The 25,644-nt window shown below is 37.7% G+C and overlaps 1 protein-coding gene across 37 annotated transcripts in view; it reads left to right on the top strand.

Moving 5' to 3' along the window:
- Nucleotides 1-25,644, top strand: part of RIMS2 (regulating synaptic membrane exocytosis 2) — a 462,856-nt gene that overhangs the window by 62,670 nt on the left and 374,542 nt on the right. For all 37 annotated transcript variants that reach the window (XM_080580660.1, XM_080580642.1, XM_080580653.1 and 34 more), the window contains one exon: nt 22,643-22,853. In XM_080580660.1, coding sequence (XP_080436786.1) covers nt 22,643-22,853 — 211 coding nt within the window. The remainder of the gene's footprint in view (nt 1-22,642; nt 22,854-25,644) is intronic.

Below are 25,644 nucleotides of genomic sequence, written 5' to 3' on the forward strand. Positions count from 1 at the left end.
TTATAAGAACTGCCCATGTAGAACATCCTGCTGAAGGCATTTTACAAGCTGACACTGTTTGCTTTCCAACCCTTATTGGCAAAGGGAAAACTTGAAAATCAACTTTGACATTTTTAACAGTAATTTAAGTGAAATTAAATTAGAAAACAATCTGAGGAAATACTACTGCTCCATTTGCCTTTTTCTGGAAATGCTCCATACGTGAAACTCTCAGTGATGCGTTTTCTGTGCATGCGGAGCTTGAATGGTAAGACATGTTGTATTATACATAGCATATCTATGTACATGCATGGTATTTGTGGTAGTGATCATGCATAGAATGCTATACAAATCTGTATAATATGAAGAGCTCTTAAAGGACCAGGAAAATGTCATTTCATTTTTTCATGCTTCTAAAATATCTGTAAAGTTTCAAAACTTTAGCAGATATAAGGTGAAATTTTGGTTCTGTCAAAATTCAGGGGAGTTTTGACTTTGATGGGGCCATTATTTCATCCATGGACCCTCTACAGTGCTAAGCCAGTATGAAAGCTGTGTGAAAAACTTTACTTTTCTTTCAGTCTGAAAATGTTATGATTTAACAGGAACTGGCAAAGCTAGGACATTCAGTCTTAGAGTAGAACTTAAAGCATGAAGCTGAAAATATTCTTTTCATAATGAGAAACTAAAAAAATATATCAAATTTTAAGATTTTTAAATGTGACATCTGATATTATTTGAACTTTAAATGGTTATGTATTTTCTTCTTAAACGGATTGTTTTATAACTTCACATTACAAAATAAATGTTTGCTTTTGAACCCCTGTGTAAGTGGTTTAAGACATGCATATTATTTGTTATTAATTATATTTCAGGCAGAATCAGTTTTAGTTTATTTTTAAATATGTGTATTTAAGTGGAGTTTCATACAGGGCATGAAAACAGTTAATTATTTTTTTGAAAATACACAGAAATTTTGACAAAATTGAACAGAGAAATAGGCCATAAAATTGATATTCTGTAAGGCAATGTATTATTTTGAGCTCTGGGTCTTATTTCCTCACTGAATTTCTTACTAAATTGTGTATATTACTAGTAGTGGAGTTTTTCTTTATTGATTATGGTTAGGTATTTGCAATATTAAATTTTGTTCCCAGCATCTCCTTTGTATTCTTAATCTCCTCAATGCATCACAGTTTGTTCTGGTTACCAGTATTGTACATGTGAAGCATGTAGCTTTGAAGAAACAAAATACTGTTCTTAATGTAAATGACCGAGTTATAGTTGCTGAAAAACCACTTTATAAATACTGTGAAAATTACTGTTATAATGGAAGGATTTTTTTTGAACAGCCATTTCTGGGGAAACAATTTTCTTCAGTGTTTTTATTAGATAACTAGGAAATGAACTATGCTGTAAACTCATTGAATTTACAGATGCCACAAGGCATCTGAGAAGTATGATATTTAATAGCAGGGTTATATTCCAAAAATATCCTGAATAAAAACAAGCTATGGTTATGGTGTTATGGTGCCATGCAATAGAGGTCTGATACTATTCAGCAGGATGAATGTAAGGTAGTTTAGTTAGGTAGGGATAGTTTATGCAGTTGACCTAGTATGGAAAAAAAACTGTCTAACTAGAAGTTCTTTGACAGAGAATCTGGGAGCCATAATAGTATGTTAGCTGAGGAAGCGTCAGTATTTGTGAAGGATGTAAATGGCATAATGGGATGTATACACAATAAGCCCAGATTCTCTGTGAAGAAATGTTTTCACTCTGCTAAGCTTTGGTAACGTCTCACCTGGAATAGTGTGCTCTGTTTTGGAAACTGTATTTCAAAAATGATGTGGAGTGGTTAGTGTTCATTGGAGAGCAATAAGAAAGATTAGTCATATGTCTAAATAATATGGCATGTATAAAGAAAGGTTGAAACATATGAGATGGTTTAGCCTACTGGAGAGAAAATCCCAGGGGATGAAGGAGATGAACAAATCTTTAATTATGCAGAAAGTTGTCGTAGTTTGGAAGGAAATTTATCTCCTCTCTATTCTGCTCATGTTCAAGTAGAAAGAATTAAACTTAAATTGTGCCAGGGAGGATTCAGCAATTCAGTTTGGTAGGGAAAACTTTTTAATGGAACGAAAACTTAAAATGCTTAAGTAGTTTGCCTGGGGCTTGTGTGGAAGCTCTGTCACTGAAAATCTTAGATTTGGCTAGGTAAATATCTGTTGTTACAAGAGACCCAAGTGTAGGTGGTTCTCACTAGGACAAGAGAATGGATTAAGTGACTTTTTAAAGTGTCTGCCAGCACTGTGTATTTGTGTTCATATCATATCATTGATTTATTAATGAACATGATTTATTTTTGTGATTATTTTAAACTTTCACAGAGAAAAATAGAACAGAAATATTAATAGTGCAACTTTTTTATTTAATTTCTTTTTCTGACTTTAATGGATTGCAGAGAACTGTTGTACTCGGGGATCATTGTAAGACACAGAAGTCTGTATGCCTGAAGACATTTTTACCACTATCTATAAATGTCTGCACATTTTCCACTTGAGATCACTGCCAGTATCTGAGTCTGTAATGGATTTTAAGATACGTCTGGCTGTCCAATTTCAGTGATGGAAAACTTATTTACAGTTAATCTGGGGAGGACAAAATGTGTGAGAAGGCAGAGAAGGAATCATGCTAGTGGTTGAGAATGTAAGGTATCATGTTATGAAATTCCGTTTTGCTCTCAAAGTATTTTTGAGGCAGGAATAGTTTGACATCCTTTGGACATGAATTGTTTATCACAGAACCACAGAATATTTGAGGTTTAAAGTTCCCTCTGGATGTCTTGTCCAACCTGCCCTGCTCAAGCAGGGTCACCTAGAGTCACTTGCCCAGGACCACGTCCAGACGGTTTTTGAACATCAGTCTCCAAGGAGGGAGACTCCACAACCTTGTTGGGAAACCTTCTTGTGCCCAGTCACACTCACAGTTAAGTGCTTCCTGATGTTTAAATGTAGCCTCTTGTGGTACGGTTTGTGCCTATTGCCTCCTGTCCTGGCACTGGGCACCACAGAAGAGAGCCTGCCTCTGTCCTCTTCGCGCCCTCCCCTCAGGTATTTATAGACATTGATGAGAACCTCCTTGAACCTCTTCTTCTCCAGGCTGAACAGACCCAGCTCTCTCATCCTTTTCTCATACCGTGTGCTCCAGTCCCTTTATCATCTTTGTTATGCTTTGCTGGGCTCACTCCAGTATGCCCAGGTCTCTGTTGTACCGGGGAGCCCAGAACTGGACGCTACTCCAGGTGTGGCCTCACCAGGACTGAGCAGTGGGGAAGGATCATCTCACTTGACTTCCTGGCGATACTTTGCTTAATACAGCCCTGAATACCACTGACCTTCTTTGCCCCAAGGGTACACGTTGTTGGCTCCTGTTCAACTTGCTGTCCATCAGGAGCTCCAGGTCCTTTTCTGCCAAGCTGCTTTTCAGCTGGGTGGGGTCCAGCCTGTGCTGGTACATGGGGTTGTTCTTCTCCAGGTGCAGGACTTTGCATTTCCCCTCATTGAACTTCATGAGGTTCCTGTCAGCCCATTTCTCCAGCCAGTCTAGGTCCCTCTGGTGTATCTGCCACTCTTCCCAGTTTTGTGTCAATCCACATTGCATCAGTTCATCCAGCCCACAGTTCATCAACTTCTCTGTGAGAATCTTGTGGGCAGATGGGGTCGAAAGTCTTCCCGGAGACAAAGTAGATGATATCCATTGCTCTCCTCCTATCTATTAAGCCACTCATTTCATCACAGAAGTTCATTAAGTTGGTCAAGTATGACTTCCTCTGGTGAATCCACACTGACTACTCAGTGGTTTCCAGGATGAGCCGTTCCATCAGCTTCCCGGAGGCAGAGGTGAGGCTGCCCGGCCTGTACTTTCCCTGGGCCCTCTTTTGTGCCTTTCCTGAAGGCAGGAGTGACATTTGCTTTCCTGCAGTCTTTGGGCATTTGTCCCAGCTGTCATGATGGATCAAAGGTTCAATATTGAGAGTGGTCTTGCATATCTGGTCTTCCTTGATAAAGAATATTTTTATCTCCAGCTCCTGTGTACTTCATCATGAGTTTTACCTGCACTGTTCAAGGTCTTTCCATGTTGGCATCCTTACAGAGTAGAAATCCATAGCTGCCCTCTGAAGAAACTGCTTCAACTGTTGAGCAATTGCTCAACAATTAGCCCGTCAGGTTTTGTTTCTTCACATATATATAGTACGTATTTTGTAAAAGCTATATATGGATTTTTCTTCATTAGGACTTGCTGATGTTCTTTGTGCATAACCTTTTGACTTAGAGTTTGTATATTTTTTGTAAGGACCCTGGAAAGTTATTTAGTTGCACTAAGCTCCGATCAAAATAGAGGTATTCCCATAATCTGTATTGGCAATGCCCAGCAATGGATATTTAAGAACTCACATATGGAGCAGGGCATGCAGAGAGTAATTCTGGTACAGCCACTTGGCTGTGTTGTAGTGGTTTCCTGAGGTGAAGGCTGCGTGCATATTGCTGCATTTATTTCATAGCCATTACGAATCTCTCTGCCATAAGCATTTTCAGTCCCATTTGAAATCTATTTATATTTTTGGCTTCAGAAGTTGGTGAAATGAATTCTGCAATTTAATTAGGTGTTGTATAGGAGAGTTGTGACCTTCTGTCTGCTTTGAACCTGCTGCCTATTAATTTTATTGGGGGAGTCCTTCTTGTGTTATATAATTCCTTAGATACTACAATGGCTTAGGAAAGAAAGTTTCTTAACATTTACTGCTTAAAGAGATCCAAATACTCAAAAGATTTTTATTTTTTTGTTTATTGCTTTCCCCATGAAAGTTAAAACTAATTATTAAGGGCATCATCCAAAAGCCTCTTGAACACTGACAGCCACGGGGCATCAGCCACCTCTCTAGGAAACCTGTCCCAGTGTTTGACTACCCTCACAGTAAGGAAATTTCTCCTGATGTCCAGTCTGAACCACTCCTGGTAGCTCTGTGCCGTTCCTGTGCATCCTGTCATCACTTCCCAGGGAGCAGAGGCCGGCACCTCGCTCTGTGCTTCCCCTCCTCAGGAGGCTGCAGAGAGCTGTGAGGTCGCCTCTCGTCCCCCTCTTCTCCTGACCAGACAACGCAAGCGTTCTCAGCCTCTCCTTATAGGACTATATTGTGGAGCCCAAAACTGCACACAATAACCAAGGTGAGGCCACACCAGTGCTAAACATAGTGGAATAATCACCTCTCTAGGCTTGCTGGCTGTGCCGCGTTTAGTGCATCCCAGAATACAGTTTGCTCTCTTGGCTGCCAGGGCACAACGCAGGCTCTTGTTGAGCCTGCTGTTGACCAGCATCCAGAGATCCCTTCCTGCTGAGCTACTTTCCAGCCATTTTCCTCCATCCCAGGTACAGAACCCAGCATTTTCCTTTGTTGAGCATCATGCCATTAATACCTAGTGGATATTTTAGTCAGTGTCTGAAATAAAGCAATTTCTGAAAGGATCGCTCCATTTATTAGAATATCTAATGAATTCAAGTTAAAATACATTGGCATTTCTCAAATATTTATCATAAATCCATGGATCATTATTTTTGTATTCTAAATTTCCTATGTCAACAATATGGCTACCAAACACTAGGTAGCTTTGAATTTCATCATATTGACTGCTGCAAGTGTGATAGCAAGCCCACATAAAAAACTGTTCAATGAAAGTTACACTATATATAGTCAGCAGGTTTATTTGCAGTCTGTGTAGTTGCTGTTCAGTATGGTTTTTAATAGAACCTGTTGAAAATAGCACATTCCACTTGAAGGAATATTTTTCTTAAAGAGAAAAATATATCTGTGCAGCCAATACACTTGTGAAATTGGAGTCGTGAGAAGTCTAGCACTCTACTGTGTTTATTTTCTCAGACAGGAAGATGGAGAGAAAACTGAGAGTAAATGAGCTGAAAATAAAAGTATAATTTATGGTATTAAAAAAAAAAAGATTCCGAGATTGTAGCTATCGAGCTATCTCAAAGTCAAATATTATAAATCTCCCAAATACCTTTTTAACTATAAAACTGTTTTTGTCTTCAAATAAAGTCAATATGAGGTAACTCAGCAACTTCTGCTGTGTGGTTCTAATGACTGATCATGACCACTACTGTCATGAGACTGGTAAAAATTACCACTTTTAGCATAAAGTTACAATTGACTGACTTGTAAAGATGCCCTAGACCTCATATCAGATTTTTTCCTCCTAATATTTAATGTAAGAAAGCCTTATTTATGTTGGTTGTATTGTTCACATTATTAGTGATGCCAAGATAATAGTAATGAATATGGTGGGTTTTGGTTTTATCAAAAGGCAGAGCTGAACATGTTAGGGACAGATAGATGTGATCATAAGAAATATATTTTTCTGGATTTAACTTTGAATCCAACTTGTCTGTTTTAGTTTTAACACGCAAAATGTAATTTTGCATACAAAACCCACAGAATGTTCAAAGAAACTAGATTTCACATTTTTGATAAATTAAATGTTATTAATTGAGGAATTAAAAAACACTCAGCGACAATGTGAGGAACCTGTTGTTTGGGAAAATACCTATTCATGGAAGAAAAAAAAGTAATCTTTAAACAAAAGCCAGGTGGTGTGTCATAATAAGGAATTCCCTGAGGATCCAGGGTTAAAAGGAGAAATGGTCTTGCAAATAGAAAGAGAAGAACAAAACCAAAAATATTTAGTTGGTCAGCAGTTAGCATTATGGGCAAAGAAAAAGTGACGCCCCTCCTCCCCCCAAATGGGATAATCCCAATGTATATACTTCACTCTATAAGATGATAGATAAATAATAAGAAAGGAAAATAATTGTTCTTTTAAATAAAGTAGAGCTGAAATGAAGCTATGTTAGCTAAATAGTGTATTAAAATCTCAAGCTATTTTGTGTTCTGCACAATAATAATAATAAAAAAATTAGTATGACTAAGAACAGAATGTTTCCATATGTATATGCATAAGGTTTAAATAAACCCATTGCTACCTAGGCCGCACAGACTGCAGTATTTTGTAACATCAGTAAAGCAGCTCCAGAAAGCTTTATATGAGAAGATTTTCTCTTATATTTTTTGGAATTTCTCAGAGTTTTTGGATCTCATGGTCTGTGGTGCTACTAATATGCTGACAACATCCTGCTTTGAGCTGCTTTCCAAAAGAAATGGACAGTACCCCTAGAGGGATGACAGGTTGTCTGAATGAGATAAGCAAATACATTTAGAAAATGCTGGCTTAAGCTTGACTGAAACAAGACAGGAGTGGTAATCTCACTATAATAAGAGGGAAGCATGTTAAGCACGCAGCTGAGTCACCGAGCCCAGTCTCCAATGGCACCTGCCTTCGTGACAGTGGCAAAAGGGATTCTTGCAAGATGGGGAAGCTATCCACTTATTTTGGCACTGAGTATAACCATAATGGATATTTTCATTTTTTTCAGAGAAGATTTGGGCATTTTGTTCTCTAAAGAACTGATGGTAAAGGTCATACAGCAAGTTCAGTATATATGATGTGTACCAAATCTTAGGAAGGTCAAACCTTCTAGAGAGGATTGTATCTCAGCTGCTGCACTCTACTGCCTATGCATTATTCTTAATAATTTAAAATCTTTTTCCTTGAAAATGACAGAGAAAACTACCTTTTGTGGGTAGAAGTGGTGTGAACCTTATTATACTTGGAATATTGCTAGTTCCAAGACATCTGTTTTTATCATGATCCCCAAACAGAACAAAATGTTTTTGACTTGCCAAATAAAATTGGAACATTACTTTCCCAAATGTTCATGACCATTTTAGACTGCAAATGATCATTTATATGTGTAACAACATGTTTAAATGTGGCTGTCGGTATATGGCCTATCCTGCTCATCTCTGATGCTAAGTGAGCAAATTCCCTCGCGCGCATTTGAAACAAGTGAATATCCATCACTTACATTTTTATTTTCCTCCTCTAATATGCTTCTGTGTTCCCATGCAATTTTCATTCCATTACAGATACCTACTCCTTTATGTCCTCTTTTGTATCTGTCAGGGCTGGTAAAAGAGTGGCTGGTTTTGCTGAAGTAGTCTGACTAAAACTCTCTGGAAATATTTAAAAAGGCTTCGATTTCACAAAGGGCAGACTCAATTTCAGCAAAGAGCATATATGGAAATGTAGGCAATTATTAAGCGTTGCAAAAACAGATTTATGCTATAGAAACATCTGGAGTTTTATTCAGGAGTGAGTATTCAATACCCAATATAGAGAATATTTTTCATGGATTATGTCTTAATTTTTAAATAAACATTCATGATATATATCTCTATTAGTCTCAGATTGGAGGAAAATCCACAGTTAGAAAATTATCTTTTTGTTAACCATTTCTTAACAAAGAAATATTGTCATAATCAAGATATTTTTAGCTTTCTTATGAAGCTGCTATTTTCTTAAAATAATCTTTTAGTCACATTCCTGGAGACAACTTGTCAGAGACTAAGCACAAGAAAAGAAAAAGAGAATGTCTTCTGCTTCTTATGTTTTACTTACAGATTGACACAAAATACTGTAAGCATTTTGCTACTCTTGGATTTCTCTTCATGCTGGGAGAATTTGTGATTTGATACTTGGGCAGAAAATAAAGAATACAGGAATCACTGATGAATAGTGCCCAGGTTCATGATTCTCCTTTTGAACATAACAAATACCAAAGCCTGAATTTCAGCAGGATTTACATTATCTACATTACATGGCATGCCTTAAGTTATTCTTTGTCCTCCATTAAGTTTTCGTTGCTGATTCATTATTCCCATTGGGAATACAGAACAAAAAATTTATCATATGGAACTTGCACTACCCGTGCCTGAAACTGAAGGAAAGTTTGGGAGCTCAGCAATTGCACAGCATTTCTGCATAGAGAGAATCACAGCCTGAAACTTAGAGGAGAGATCTGTATGGTACATCTGGACTGTCTCTGGTGTATGATCTGAAGGCATAACGATAAGTTGGTTAAGAACTTCTGATCCTGCTACAAGACCAGATAGTAATGGTTATAGTATTTTCAATAATGACTTAAATCAGACCAAGTTTTATAATCTGTCTATACTGAAGTTTTAAAATTATCAATTGTATCAGTCCTCTTAAATAAGCAGCAATTGGTGTCATAAAAAGGCTTTCAAAAGGGTAGTTTTAATGAGTGCTAATTTGAGATACAAAGGATTCTGAATATTTCTTTTTTTTTTGCACCAAAGGTGCAGCTTGTTCTTAAAGCAATAAACACTATTTGCTCTTTCTATCATGTATGATTGATCTTAAGATGTGAAAAGCACACCATGAACAATGTTGGTTAAATATTCAGTAGAAGGGAAAGATTTAATCGTCGTGGATGAATCAATTCTAACATCATAACTGTGTAACTATCCTCAAAAGGTTGCATAAAATTCTGAAAAAAGAATCAGGTTCATGAACCAATAAACAATATCAGAACAAGAAAGCAGGTTTTAAAACACTCTAAGTTAGTGACAGTAGCACTAGAAATGTTGGGTACCTTTTAACTCCACCTGGTTTCATTGGCACTGGAAGATGTTTGGTGCTTCACAAAGGCTGGCTGTGTGGTTTAAGCCCTACACCTTAATGTTTGTTACTGAATGCACGCACATACTGAGGGCACTTTACACCTGTGCAAATGACTTCTGCAAATGACCTGGGTGCAGGTAGTGCTGAGTGCTACTGTGAAGTATCGAGCACTTCCAGCTGCTAATGATACCAGGGGAGAAACAGTGGTTGATTTTCATGCTAAGTTTCACATAACTGGGTATTTTTGCTTACTTGCAGGTCGAAAGCAGAACCAGGCCTGTCAGTCATCAGTATCTGGGGAATTCCTGTCCCCTGGAGTCAGGAAACACAATTAGGCACGCTGGAAATACAATTAGGCTTCCCAGCTGCAGAGCTTTCCTGGAGAAAGTTCAAATGTTGGTTACGTGCTTCTAAACTAACAACTCCTTTCAATACCATTTCTGTGTAACTGATAGCTGTGAACCAGTGTTGTGTTTGGCTTTGGAAGAGTTTATTCTCTGTTCTATGCTTTTATGTGTTTGGCCAGTTTGTTAGATATAAATAAAATGAAGTATTTGTTCCTTATTCAAAAAGGTCTGGAAGGGCAGACTAGAGGAAAGAAGACTAGACTAGAGGAAGGAAGTGTCAATTTGTCCTCCCTTATTTACGGCAGAAAAGGAGCGGAGTGGTTTAGAAAGGCTGACTGTAGGATGTGGAGCTCTGCCACATTTGCCCAGGAAAGAAACACTAGGTGAGATGGTTGTCCTTCATCACCAGGCGCAGCTTGTTGTGTCATGATGGTAGTTCCTGCTCTAGTCTGCTTCTAGAGATCTGAGGTTGACCGAGTGGGTATCCAGAATATCTCAGTTACAGTCCGAAAAGAGCATGGTCCTCCAAGCATTTGTATCAATGAAATCAGCAAACAGCCCTTTATTTTGTAGATGAGTAGATCTTTCTAATTTTTCAATATAATCGTCCCCATTTGCTTTTGCATGTGCTCTCTTGGCTGGCCTTCTGTGATCATAGTAACAGCACTATTGATTTTACAGAAGAAGGAAATTCACTTATCTCCTAAAGATGTTTTTCTGATTATGATCTGTATAGAGAGAAAGTTGAAGTAAATTCATAGTGATGTGGCTCCTGGAGTATCTTGGACTCAGAACAAACATAGACAGATGGTGCCAGGGTGAGTCGATCAGAAGCCTGGGGTGAGGATGAGTACTACTGGGTACAAAGTCTCATCTATGAATAACATTAACAGACGGTGAAGATTGTCATAGGGCAAAAAAGCAGTCTCACAGAAACAAAACCCCAGTTTTTATTGTACGCTATTGGGAATTTTGGTCTGTCACAATCATGATTCTGTGATTTCAACTTGCCAGTAATTCCAGTTATGCCTTCTACGTGTCACCCCTTCTTATCCTTTAGTAAGCTTTACATCCATTTGTGTATTTCATGCTTCCACAGCTGAATACTAAGGATAGTTTTATTTTAGGAAGGGGATGTTCTTGATTCCGTGCAAGGATATTCAGTGGAAAGAGAACGTGAGTGCTGTCAGCAGGAACACAGCCTGCCCAGCGCAGGTCTGCTTTGCCCGTGGATACAGAACCGCGTCAGAAAGCAGTTTTGGAACAGTTGGGGACCCCCCATCTCCCAGTTACGTGCCTAAGGGCAAAACACGTTTTCTTGTGTCTACTATGGTGTTCACCAACAGGGTGAAAACCACAACATTTGTATGACAAAAATCTGATTAACAGATGACCTCTGAAACAGCAGAATGTTGCCTGTTTCAACATTGAGTGTGTATTTGAGTTAACAGATTTATTCCAGCCATGTCTCATCATACATAATGATGGCACTGCATTCTTCTCTTTATATTATCCTTAATGAATCTTTTAAGAAAATGTTCTGCTATCTGTACTCTTGGAAACTATTCTCTAAAAGGTTTACTATTGAATTTATGACTCCATTGTGTATACTCCTTAACTATGTCAATATTAATTACCGATGTACACTAAATAAATACTCTTTCTTTGGTTAAACATGTACTGATGAGTCACGATAATCCCAGGATGAAAACTTTTGTCTGCTCTGCTCAGCTTTTTAGATGGTGATTTGTTCAGGTATTGGCAGTTATGTCATAGGCAGCGCCTTTGCCTCTCTGCCAACAGAAAGACGAAAGTGAGATGTATATATAATCGACTTTTTTTGGGTGGCCATATTTGAAGAAGGATACTGCTTCCAATGCTGGAAACATAGTTACAAAGATCTGTTTTGTAACGGGTCAGTTGCATTAGCACAAAGAAGAAATGGACATTTATCAGTGTTGATATTGAGCATTTGAATGTTAGTGTCCGTGGACCTGGTCAATCCTGGATGCAAAGGGTTTATCTAAAATAAAAATGGTGATTGTTTTCAAACGTGTGGACTTAGACTCTTCAGGTGGAATTGACAATGTTTTGCTGTAGGAAGGATAATTGATAATTTTTCTGCTAAATATATAGCAGATTATCAACAGTATCTTTAATTTATGATAGTAGATTTGTTGAAATACCACCACAGTTGAAGATACCTCAGGGAAGGGGCAGAGGGAGAGCAATGAGATGAAGTAAGAACCTGCAGAGTCTGATTTGCAGTGACTCTGAGCTGGCTGAACTGATCAGTTCAGATCTGTACATCTTACTATTTAAACAAAAAGATTTCTCAGCAACTTACAGGATCACGTATATGGTACAGTAGTCTATATAGTAACCTATGAGTCCTGCCCAGCAACATGGAGAAATACAGTGCTTGAGCATGAGGACTGTTACACAGGAAGCGGATTGATGAAGAACAGAGCTAGGGCTTGTTTGACTTAAGTGCAATTATGCTAAAACAAATGTGAGTAGAATCTGCTTCTATTTACTGTTTTTCCAAACAGAAGTACTCCAGGAAAAGGCTTTAATGAACTGAGATCGCAATCTTGGCAGAGAATAGCGTTTAAGTGTTACAGGAAAGGCGAATTTCACAGAGCTGTCTCTGGGCTAGTTCCTGGCCTGTGAGTGTCACGGTGTCCTTCTTGCCTCTGCTGGTTTTCAGGGCCTGCTCTTACCCCACGCTTCCACTCCGCTGGGTTACGAACAGCAAAGCGTGATCAGCAGGCCTACTGCTGGCTCAGTACTGCTGTCTTACAGCCCTCGTTTATGCCCAACAGGGCTCAGACCTTAATGATTAGTTAATAAGCTTTAATTAAGAGAATAAATGATATAAATATAGGATTGAATTTTGATCTTTTCTGTCACACATTTGTTTTGTGGGGGGAGGGGACTGGTTTTGCACAGCTCTGATTATTTAGAAAAGTCAAACGTTATCTTTTAGGAATAGTGTTAGATTAACTACTGTTTATACTGTTTTTGGGGCACAAATCTCTTTATCTTTTCAGTTATTGTCAAATACTGTTTACCTAAAATGGAGAAATACTGTGTTAACTTAATTATCATTATGTTTTAGTTCAGTCAAGTGTTGAGTTTAGTGAACTTTTTGACTAAAGGGAAGGTATGGCAGCCTGGCTTTAGATACAATTAACATGGGGAAAATTGTTACACGCCATGTTCATATACTCATAATAATCTCTCCTGCAGGCGAGAGCATCCCTCTCCCTTTGTGAGCTACTTGCACCTGAAAAATCGTAACTGTTTTCATATTTGAATTTCAGTGTCAGGAACCATTTCTTCACTTTGTTTCTAGAAGATGTTATACTAACCTGGTGAAGGTAATCGATGTGTTTTGGCCCTACTTCCTCTTACTTTTAAAACATGAACAATATGGAAAATGACATTCTCCTGAAAATGGGAGAGGTATTTCAACAGGATCTCCCCGTGTAGTGCTGCTAGCACGGTGGCTTCACTGGTGATCCTTTTACAGTAAGAATACTGATATTCATAAACCATCCAAAACCCAGATCCACCATAATTAATTACTACCACCTATTACAATATCTACGGTGGTGATAATTCAGCATCAAGCACGTTGGTGTAGTTTACATAGATGATGAGCTAACACTATAGTAAACACAACTGAGGCTTGCATATACTACCTTCCTTAACATTGCTCAAATTTATTTCCTGTTCGTTAAAAAAGGAAAATCGTCAAGATAGGAACAGTCCTGTCGCAGAGGTAAAAAGATAGGGGCTGCTTAATAATTGAAGCTGCTCATGAATGTTGTAAACGATGTGGAATGAACTCACTCTAATCATGATACTGTAATGTCTGGAGGTGTTACATTTCGGAGCCAAGACAGTCTGACCTATTATTTGGCATGTATTTATTTAGGTTGTGAGTGTAATCGTCTAATGAAAAAATAATTTTGCCTTTCATAGTAAAGATTACAAAAAAGTTCAACACAGTAAATTCGTTTTTTGGGGTATTTTTAAAACTACAGGCATGAAGTTAATGGCTTCTTTTTGTACGTTAACTGATGATGCAAATAAAGTAACCTGAGTGACTGTGAGAAATATTATCTCTGCTGAAGATGCTCTTATAAATGTAATAATGTTGTAGTGCACTTAATAGTCAGCCACTGAATTAGCATTTTTAAGGTACGTTTGGTAAACCCTGCATCCCTTAAAAGGAAACGTGTAAAGTAAATAACAGTATGATTTATGAAAACCAGACAAATGTACGATAAATTGGGAAACTTTTTTTTGTGGGTGAATTATTTGAATAGAACGGTATTTTGTATAATTTTTAATAATGAGTCTGTTCTTTAAGAAATAAGGGTCTAATAATGCATCTGCTATTCAGTTCCTTTATTTAAAGTGAAATTTGTGATTACTGCCAAATTTATTCAGTGAAAGAAGTTGAGATTTTAAAAAGTATATAAATGTGAACAAGATTGTTTACAACTGATATTTATTTGGTTACTTAAGACAGAGTATCAGAAAAAAATCAGAAATAGCCAACATGCAGCGCTATTTCTAATAATTTTAGACTGATACAAGGTCTCTGTTACAAAACATTTCCATTGAGTGAATCAGGAAGAAAAATGCAACAACAGTTACAAAAATCTGCATGGTTTTTAAATGTAAAATGTAGAGTGATGGTATAAAAATAGACTGTAAAAGGATTATTTTTCTGAGAGCCTCAACCAAGTATACTTGGTGATCTAAATTTCAGGTGAGAATTGTTGCATAGGGGATAAAAGTCTGCATATGTCTGCACATGTGTCAACTTTGCATGGAAAATATCTAAATAAATCTTAATTTTTGCATAAACCTCATAGGGATGTTGCAGTAACTACAAAACAATCCCGATTTTAAAGTAGTTTTCTGTTAAAAAATCATCTTTAAAATATTATTTCCCTTCTGCTTAGCAGGGAGCTCTGACTCTCCTTTCCGAACAAGTGGTTTGGAACTAGAGCTAATACATACAGCCTTTCACAGCGAGGATTGTTGTGGCTGATTGATGCAGCGGTCTGAGAAACGCTGGTGTCCACCTGGAGTTTCCTAGTACCTAGACCACCGCATGTGGTGACAGTGGGGAGTGTCTGGATTCTAAACGTGTGTGATGCTACATCCCACCACAAGTTTGATGAGCCTATTTTACAGCGATACGCATGCTATGGATTTGTCCTGTCCTTTGAGTGTTCTCTGTAGAAATTAAGGACAGACGCTGGTCAGCATCAGTAGGAGACTGAATGCTGAAAGACCCATTGCTCCTGTGCACTGCTACTGAGAACCCCACTACCACTTAACACAAGGTGCTTATCAGCTGCCATATGTGATGTTGTTATGCTATCAGCATAGCTGGAGATACAAATAGTATCACCTACCAGGTCGCTCTCTCAAATGAGAAACCTGTATCCTTTCCAATATTCAGTAAAGCTTGAGCTCATGATGCAGTTTTCCCCCACGACTAGACAGTTCCAAATGTACTCTTCTGTCAGTATGGCTATTTTTACAAATTTGTAACCCGAATTTCTTTCGGGCAATTGTTCTTTCCTGTCAGATTTGTTTGAAATTGATCAGATGAAGTTGAAAGTATCTGGATATGTATGGCACATACATGTGGGTAGCTGTTTACACCTTGCTTCATTACAAACTAGTTAAAAAAAAACACAACAAAACACACAAACAACAACCAAAAAACAACATTTGACCATAATTGTCTGTATATCTGTAATTTCTAATTGAGTTTTCTTTTACTGGGCTGGAATACAAATTAAATGACAGTACAAATGCCCATCTTTAAAGAGCCTGTTCCTGCGCTCTGCCACACACACTTCCTGGCAGCCTGCTTTTACTCAAAGTCCAACTACTGGTTCCTGATCTTCCCCGTCAGCTGCGGATTAGTACTTACAGTTTCAGCACATTACCAGAGCTGCTCCTGTGGGATAGTGGGGAATGCAAACACAGGGACAAAGCCCATGGAGCTGGAGATAAAGTATTTTTAATTGAGGCAATGCAGTTGTGGAATGAACTTGGAGAGTTTCCTATTATTAGTCAGGCACTGGAAGATTACCTTTGCCTGTTACAGCTGGCATGGTTAATCTTACTTTGAAGGACACCTGAAATTACCTGGGAAGGGCCAGCCTTGTCACATGGTAGGAAAAAGAGTATTTGGAAAACTACCTCTATCGTATGCAACAATGTGGATTTACTTTACCTGCTGGATGCATTAAAAAAGCAGTCCTAGTGATATTTCCAGTATAGGTGGAGAAGGTACAGAAGTAGCTGGCAAAATTCATTAGAAGAATAGCAAAGACGTTTTAATGGAGAAAAAATAAAAAATTTAGCTAGAATGAGTTGGATGTGTTACTACATTCTGCCTCTTTAAGCCTTAATTGGGACTTTATAGCTTTTTATATAGTACAGATTGTGAAAATACATTCAAAAATTCAGTTGCAGATTAATTTTAACAAATAAAAAGACAGTCACGAAGATATCACTTCCTAATTCAGTCTTGCAATTAGCTTGAACTGTCTGCTACAGAAAAGGAAGAAGCAAGTATTAATGTTTTTAAGGAAACCTGGAAGTAACGGGCACAACCAGGAGTTGCTTTCTTTTTTCCTTTATGTACATATTGTCTGGCTTTATCGTGTTGTCATTAAACCCACACAGAAATATCGTAAGATTAATTGGATCAGGCTTTAGTTGGCCATATGTTAATCTTCTTCATGTTTACTTTTTCTTGTAGCCTTGTGCAAGCCTGTTGTACGTAGAATGCTGTTGTTCACTGCTACCTTGCCAGTAAAGAGCAGCCTCACTGCTGCTAATAAACAGTTATTAAACAAAGGATGCAGTTTTATTCAATACTGAGCATTATATAAAAAAAAAAAATAAAAAAAATCAGAAAAAAGGAAAAAAAAAGGGACAGGTAAGGTAATCCTTGTAATCTTTCCAGTTACAGTTAGACTTTCAGTCCCACCGGCCTGTTGATCTATTCAGTCTTATCCCACTAAGTTGTTAAAACTGAGTTGTTTTTTCCCCCTCATCTTTGCTTGTCTTTTTTTTTTCTAATTGAGTTTCTTAATAAATAAACTAGATTCAATGATGTGACTTTGTCTGTAGTTGCAAGCTCATTTATGATCATGCAAGATTAATTCATTATGACATAAGAGCAGAGCAATGAGGAATGTTTGCTGTTTGGTGAGGGAGGTCAAATAAGCAGAGAACATGGAATAGTGCAAACTGGTGGCCTTTGCAAAAAGCCCTAATAAATAACAAAGAGAGAATGGATATGGAGCAGCTTGAAGACCTCCTCTTGTCCATATCTTTTACTTTTAAGAGTGGCTTGTACTAAGTTCCCACCAGCATAGATTAAAAAGTAGCATTTTACTGCACAGTTGTGGTTTTTAACCTTTTTTCAATTTGCATTCTCTAAATATTTTTCAGTAGAATTTGTTTTAGGTAAAGCTGAAGCTTAGACATGTCACTGAGGTAGTTAGCTCTGAAGTTAAACCTACTGACAGTAGAAAATAGTTAATTATTGTTCGTTTGAGGAAACCAGACAATTAAAATTGTACATCAGCTTAATGAGACAGTGGAAAGTTCATTTTGACAAAAAGTTAAAGTGCTGTGGGTTAAGTGAATGTTTGTAGAGATCACTGCTGGCATCTAGTTTCAGACAGGGTTTCATTTTCAGTGGTACGAAAGCTCAAAACTCTGAATTATGAGTGACATTGAAACTGTAGTTGTGTTATCAGCGTCTGTGTGATAACTCATTAATTTTAAGCAGAATTTGATGGGAGGTTCTGTTATGAAATTGGGCTTGAGTCTTCCATTGCTTAATAATTTGTCTTTATCTGTTGGACTTAAAGTAGAATCATGATCTTATGAAAATGAGTTTTATATGGTCTCCTTTCTCATTTCAGCCATATACTGGCAAAACCGACATTTTACGATTCAGGAAAGCTCCCTTTTGCATTTCTGAAGATAGTTTTCTTGTTAAAGTTACTTCTTTATAGCCTCCACACGCCAATATGAAGGCATAAACTCAAAGTTTAGCTGCCCATTTCCTTACATAGTGCTGAAAATACATGTGAGGTCATTTGTCAGTTGTCCCTAACACATGGGATTACATGCATAAGAATAATATCCATTCAGATAAGAAGTGGGTGTGCTTAGTGGCAGGTTCGCTAGCACTATTGTAAAAGTAGAAAGCTTTAAGTGTTTGATACTGTAGAGGGAAAAATGATGTATCTGTTAAGGGGTGGTTGCTGCCACTGTGCTGAAAAAATGGTTGAATGAAGGGACTTGGCAGAACTGAGAGTGAACAAACCCTTTTTGAAGTCTGGATTCCAGCCACATCCGTGCTCTGTGCCTGGGAATCGGAAATGAGGCATAGGCTTCAATCAGTGGGAAAAAAATAATGAAAAAACTTTGAGAGAACCGTAGCCAGGATCTGAGAAGTGGCTGCTGTCTGCCTTCTACACCCTGGGTACTCAGCTTTGGAAATTTCAGAAACGTTGAAGTGAACTTTTCTAAGGCAGCAGTAGCTTTGGAGCTACTTGTCAGTATTAAGGATTTTTTTGAGGGGGGATAAAATACTGCAAAATCTGTGGACGCTTCTGGAGGACAGGACAAAACAACTTCTGCATCGTAATAGCAGAAGTCAGATGACTGAACTTGCTTTTCTTATTTACCTTTGGCAGTAGCTCATGGTTCATGAGAGGCCCGTGGGTTCCTGCTCTTTGATTGATACTGCATTTCTCATTGCCAGAAGGGTGTGGGGAACCAAGGATAAGCAGAATTAAATGAACTCCTTTCCAGAAAACAAAACAAAACAGAACAAACACCTTTTTGACCTTGACAGCTTTTACAAATGGTTGCATTAATACCCAAATATACTCTATGCAGCTATCTCAGATACAGTTTTACAGTACGCAAGTCTTGACTAGTGATGTATAAGCCTCATGAACTTCACCAGTGTAACTTCCAGCAAATATGAGTGTGATTCAGGGAACTCATTCTCACAGGAGATGAAAATGACCAGAACTTAAATGTCAGTTTTCCACCTTAACTTTCCATCATCATTAATGCATAGACTCCTACCAGCCTCTCCTTTCCCTCTAAAACTACAACAGTAGTTTAAGTACATTCTTGTATTTTTTTGGAAACAATGTGGAAAAGGAGAGAGATTTTGCATCAGGACAAACAGATGGTGTGTGACGGTGCTATTGAGGCCATCGTCCAAATACACATAGGTAGGGGTTATAGATACCCATTGCTAAGTTTTCCACTTAAACATTTTTTTACTGTATCGTTCAATGTAATTATTTGGGTTTACAAACAGAAACCCTAGCATGTCTAATAATAAGATTTGCATTATGGAGAAGCATTTTGGCCTGATATGCAGGTAATCTGCAGAACACGGTTTTTAAGACTCACAGCGTGGATCTTGGGCCCCTCGCATTAGCAGAGGACCTCCTGGGAGTGCAGGGACTGGAAATGGGAGGCTTGATACTGGTTGCTTTTGGTCCCCCGGTGGCTGAGCTCCTGAGCCCTCGCAGGCAGCAGCATTCTGAGTGGAGATGTGAATGCAGACAACGTGACCAAAATGGGATTTTATTTGTTACGTTTTCTGTAATGTTACACGATTTTTACAAAATGTTCTTCAAGTACTGAATTATTCTAAACACCTTTTTATCACTTCATGTTATTACCTTTTTTTTTTTTTTTGGCTTAAACCCGTGTAAGCTAGATGTTAAGAAATGATTATTATATTCCATAGAAAGTTTTTTTTTATTTCGTTTCAAGTATGCATATTCATTCCAAGTGGTTCTGCTCAGTAAGTAGAATGCATACTGTGTGTAGACTGATTATTTAATAGACTTTTGTCTTCTGTGTTTAATTTTTTCCAACAGCTGTCAAAGTGTGTAATACTTCTCTTGAAACAGAAAATGATGTAATAATGAACTATTTTGGCAGAAAAAATATTTGCTACTAGAATGAGGATTTTAGAAAACTTCTCTGTAAAGTAACCTTGAAAAGTTTATACTTTGAGGCAAAAGTTACAGTGACCTTTGCATAGATGCTTGTGCCCAAGAGGAAACAAAAGTGAAATTATTTCAGTACATGAGGCTTAGGAATTGGCAAAAGGCTTGTGCTTTTTATGCATCAGTGAGACTGGTTAGAAAATAATCATAAAAACAAAGACTGTAGATTAAAAGGAAGCCACAAAACTAAATGCAACCTAAAATAAACTTGAAGTTCAGCATAGATAATATGCATTAAATGAAGAACACAATGTTTGGCAAAATTAAACAGCAAGCAAAGTCTTAGGGATTGCATGTGTTATTGATGGACATGGGCCAGACTGCCAACTACCCATATAGTGCTGTCAGTGTAAAACGATGAAATGTGCCAGATTTCCAGAACGAAATGTTGTTCTCAACTTCATCCAGCTCTTTCTTACTAGTGACTCGTGTCCTGCCTCATTCAACACAGAACAGTCAGCAACGAACTCCTGGACCCGGAGAGCAGGCGGAGGAAGCCCCTTGCCCCTGACCCCTCAGGCTCCTGCTGGGGCAGCGGTGTCCCCACGTCCCTCCCGTGGTGTCCCCATGTCCCTCGGGCAGTGTCCCCACATCCCTCCTGCAGTGTCCCCATGTCCCTCCTGTGGGGCCGGGGGAGCAGCGGGCCCTCTCTGCTCTGCCTCAGGCCAGAGCTCCTGGTGGCAGCGCGCAAGGGACTGCTGCGGTCTGAGGGCAGTGTGTGGACTCAAAACTGAACTCAAGTGACAAGAGCTGGTAGATTAGAAAGATGAGGCATAAGTTGCATGAGGCAAACCTGCTTTCTCTCTGGGAAAAGGCCAGTGGGGCTGAGAGCAGGAGACGTCCCATTGCTGCACAGAAGAGGCCTACCTACTTGCCTTGCCTGACAGAGGGCGGGAGCTGCCTCTTAAATCCTATGGCTCCTCTGTGGTATAACACAAATTGTATTTTTAGGGGAGTTTTCCTGAAGGTACTCAAGCAAATACCAACAGTTCTTGCCATATGTGTGGGGAACCGTAGTAAATAAATAGTGTTTGAAGTAATTTTAAACTGACCGAGTGTGCTAATGTCTGTCTTGGTAAGAGCCTCTGACTCTTCTGATGAAGCCATTTTGTATCATTAGTTTATAGCTGAACTGTATAAAATATATATTTCTGTATTAAAAAAGCTGGTCTCCCAGCTTTCTTACTCTCTGTGCAGTGTTAGACTTCATACATATAAATGTATATATATTAAAAAAAAAAGTAATCTCAAGACTCTCTGGAAAACTAATTCTAAGAAAAATAAATCTCTTGCACTTTTTTTTTTTTTTTGGCTTACTATACCATTTTAATGTTTCATAGGAAATACTTCATTTTTTTGGTTGTGCCTGTGTCTGTCCAGGATAGTAGATAAAGTGCTTAGACTAGATTAGTAATTCTTAGGTTGCTGAAATTTACAGTCTCAATTAGCAAAATTAGGTGAGTAGAATTCTCTACTAAGAATCATTCCCTACTAAAGATCATGAGTCAGACCCCTTTAAATCACAGGGATAAAAATAAAAGAGAAGTTGAAGTTCTTCTTGTTTTCTTTTTGTGATTCAATATCTTATACTATGTCACATTTTCCAGCCTTTTTCAGCAACCACAGGAAACTGAAATTTTACGATGAAAACTAAATTTCCCATGTCATTTTTTACCTTTAGAAATAAGGGTTTTAAAAAAAATCTATTATAGAACGTGAAATGAGTCTATAACTTTTATTGTAGTGAGACAACATAGCTATCATATATAGAGATTTGATTATTACAGGATCAGAAAATCAGTGAAGTAGCATGCCTGAAGGAATCGTTGCAGTATGAACTTGGTATCTGAATATGAATGTGCTCCTAGTCCACTGGAAATGGGAGGTAGAATATGTGGGATTTCTGTGTGTGTGTGTGTCTTAAAATATTGTCCCTAGTTTTTACACCTAAGGTAGTCCTCTACCGTGAGGTGGCATGAAGTGGTGGTCAATATGTAATGATATGAATGGCTTAAATAATGGATAGTAAGTTGCTAAGTTGACATATCTTGTTATGGGCTTGTGGTTGCACCCATTGCTTGATAAATGATTGATAAAGCATTTTAGAATAATTAATCTGTGCAATATTGGCAATATCCAGTGTTGCTGGATAAATGAAGATAAGGTGTATTAAGATAAGATACTTGCATGTGTCTGGTGCAACTAGGTGAAAGAGCACTTGGAAAAATAAATGAGATTTTTTTTCCTGCTATTAACCAGTTTATCATCTAGTACCATGGGATTATGAATCACTCACTTCATGTTTCCTACTGTTGTATTTGCAGCTCACAGCTTGGTCACATCCCAAAGCAAATTACTTGTCTTTGTAACAGCTGAACTGTTTGCTGCATGTTACTAGTGTTGGGCCACCTCCTAGAGTTTAGTTCAGTTGGAGAAGTAGTAGTTTTTGAAGGTTACACTTCTGGAATATCATAAATTACACGTATTTCTCTCTGATTTGTGTTCTGAAGTTGATTGTGGTTTAGTGATTGTGAAGTATTTGTGGGCCTAAATGAAAAATACCCAACTGTTAATGATCTCTTTTCTTCTGCAGAAAATTACATCAGCAGTTTGAAATGTATAAGGAGCAAGTGAAGAAGATGGGCGAAGAATCACAGCAGCAGCAGGAGCAGAAGGGTGATGCCCCAACTTGTGGCATCTGCCACAAAACAAAATTTGCTGATGGCTGTGGCCATAACTGTTCATATTGCCAAACTAAATTCTGTGCACGCTGTGGAGGAAGAGTGTCTTTACGGTCAAATAAGGTATGGACTTACAAAAGTTTAGTAATAAGCTTCTAACCTCAGTATCTTTTATTCATTGCTTATGCATCCTAATCACATAGCTACTGAAATAGATTTCCTTTAAGGATGAAATGATGTCTACTTTAGGGTCTTCTGAGACATCTGTCCTCATTTCAAATAATTTCCATTTGCAGATGGATTTGTGACTGTGTCCTTTACATTAACACATGCCACTTTTCTACTCTAAGACTCATGCAAGTACAGTTCTTTGAATAGAGGACTGAGTTTCTGTATTGGAGACCAGGAGGTATACTAGCTAGTATATCACTAGCTAGTGAGCTAGTGATGCTAATGTTGAGACGCTGTGACTATTGCAAATTAGAGCAAGGTTTTTTTTTTTTTAATGTTATGCTTGCCCAGAATCCTCTGTACAAGATTATCGTAAAACGAGTGTTAGAATAGTATATACAGTATGTTAAGGACTTTTAAAATGTTTATCTATTAAACATATGCACATATATATACACATGTAAGTATATTACATTATCATATTCTTAGTAAAAATGCAATGCACTAACAGTATGGAGCTTCAGCTAGTATACTGGTTTTTATTGTACAACAACAGGTAAAACAGCAAGTTGAATTTTTAAGAAGTTTGGTCGTAGAATAAAACATTCAGTAGAACAGAGGTAATCAGAAAACTTAAGTTCTGAAAGAAGTTTTAGTGTTTTAGATAAAATGTTGACATCTCACACATCTTTCTCAGTTTCAGACAGATATTTGTAGAATATTCTTGACTACTCAGGACTTCTTACGCTAGCCTTTTGTTGCAACATCTTCTGTAAATCAATACAATCATTTATTTATTAATGTAATCATTTGTCAGTATCATTTATTTCCATAAATCAGTTTCTTCTTGTAATAGTCATTGCAAATACCATGCAAACTGCAAATATTATCTTAATCGCTTGGAAGGCAGGTGACAACGTTATGTATTTTTTGTCCAAGATTGAAAAGGAGGCTTAAATAATGGACTCAGGTTTTGATTGACAGGGTAGAAAAGAACCTGCTACTTGCTGATGATTAAAGTAACTGAGATTGTGTAAATCTGTCAAACTGCCTTGATATGACCAAATTTTGTTAAAGTAATTTTAAAATTTGTATAGAACCTTTTGTCTTGGGTAAGATCACATTATTATTGCTTTTTATAACTAAATTGTGTTACCATTAATCAGAGATATAATAATTCCTGTACTGATTTCATCTGATTATAAAATACAATTGAGACAGTTTCTTGGATTCATAATGTCTACATAATTAGAGTCAAAGAATAAAAGCATTAGGAGGAAGGCTTCTTCTAATGAGATGTTCTGAGACATCATTTAGAATCATAGAATGGTTTGAGTTGGAAGGAATCTTCCTCAGGATGGATCTGAACTTGGCCGATATTTCTCTACTGTCTCTTGACAGGTTTCCAGTGAGATTCTTCCATACCCTCTTAGGTCCACTGCTTAGAAAGTTTTTCTTAAATCTGTCTTTCTGCAGGCCCACTTCTGCTTTCAGTATTACGAGTCTGTTCAGCAACTCTTCTCAGGTGGTATTTTTCTACTACTCTGGATAACTTAGTGTGGTAAATAAACTTTTCTGGCTCTCATTCCTTTCTGTTCTTGATCACTTATGAATATGCTGGGCAGAGCATCTCTAGAGAGATTCTCTGTGAGGCTTCACTGGTGATACCTCTCCCTTAAAAAGCCCTGACCATTTATTTATGTTCTTTTCTTTTTGTCTTAAACTAATAAAGTTTTCTCACGGAATAATTTATTCCTATTTCATGGCCACTGATATTCTTTAAAATCCCAGAGGCCAAACTCAGCTATATCAGCAGGTATCACTTACTCAGTGACTCCTTGAAGGAATTTTAGTAAATGTAACAGACATGACTTACCCTTACTAAAGTTGATACCTTTAGCTTACATAGCTAAAACGTTAAACTTACATAGCTAATTCATACGCTTACATTAAAATTAAGTCCATTTTGTACAAAAATGATCATTATGTGGAAGTTCCTTCTAGATCAAACAGATAAAATTGATAATGATGGTACTGCTGCTTCTGTGCTCCTGCTTATGACCTTAGGGATAGGAGTATTCAGCCAGGATGGGGAGTTTAAATTTTGTGGGAATAAGGGAGCTTAAACTGGCATCTCTTATGATTATGAACAATTTCAGATTGATTGCAATTGTGTTTCTCAAGTAATAAATCACATAACAGCAATTTGTAGTGGTATAGGTACCACTGATACACAAGATAACACTGCTATTCGTTCTTAATCGTATACTGATTTATACAGGAAAATACAGAGAGTGAGGCAGTAGACAGCAGAATGAGATTTATGCAGCTGAGAAATTTCTATGTTAAAATGTTTGACATCTACTGCCTTCAGATAGATAAAACTTGTGTGCAGTAAATATAATTTTCAACAGCTCAGAATGCCAGTTCAGTAAATCAACATTCCATTCCTAGAGGAAGAAAACAATGCTTGTGTGAAAACTTAATTTGAAGTATGGTGTATACCTGCTTTAAGGATGTTCAGCAATCTACTATCAGTTACACCTGCTGAAACATTCTTCTCTCTTTGTCTTTGAACATGAAAAATAAGAGATTTTCAGTTGCTTTCTAGGGCCTAACATCTCTGTATGAACTACACAGGGTATATATAGGAAAATTCCCTCAGTTCCCTCTGGTTCTGTCAAAAAATTGCATTTTGATTATTTCTTGGGTTATGTTTGATTCAGAGAACCATCAAGTTCTT

Source organism: Anser brachyrhynchus, assembly GCF_964034855.1.
Source record: "Anser brachyrhynchus genome assembly, chromosome: 2".
Lineage (NCBI taxonomy): Eukaryota > Metazoa > Chordata > Aves > Anseriformes > Anatidae > Anser > Anser brachyrhynchus.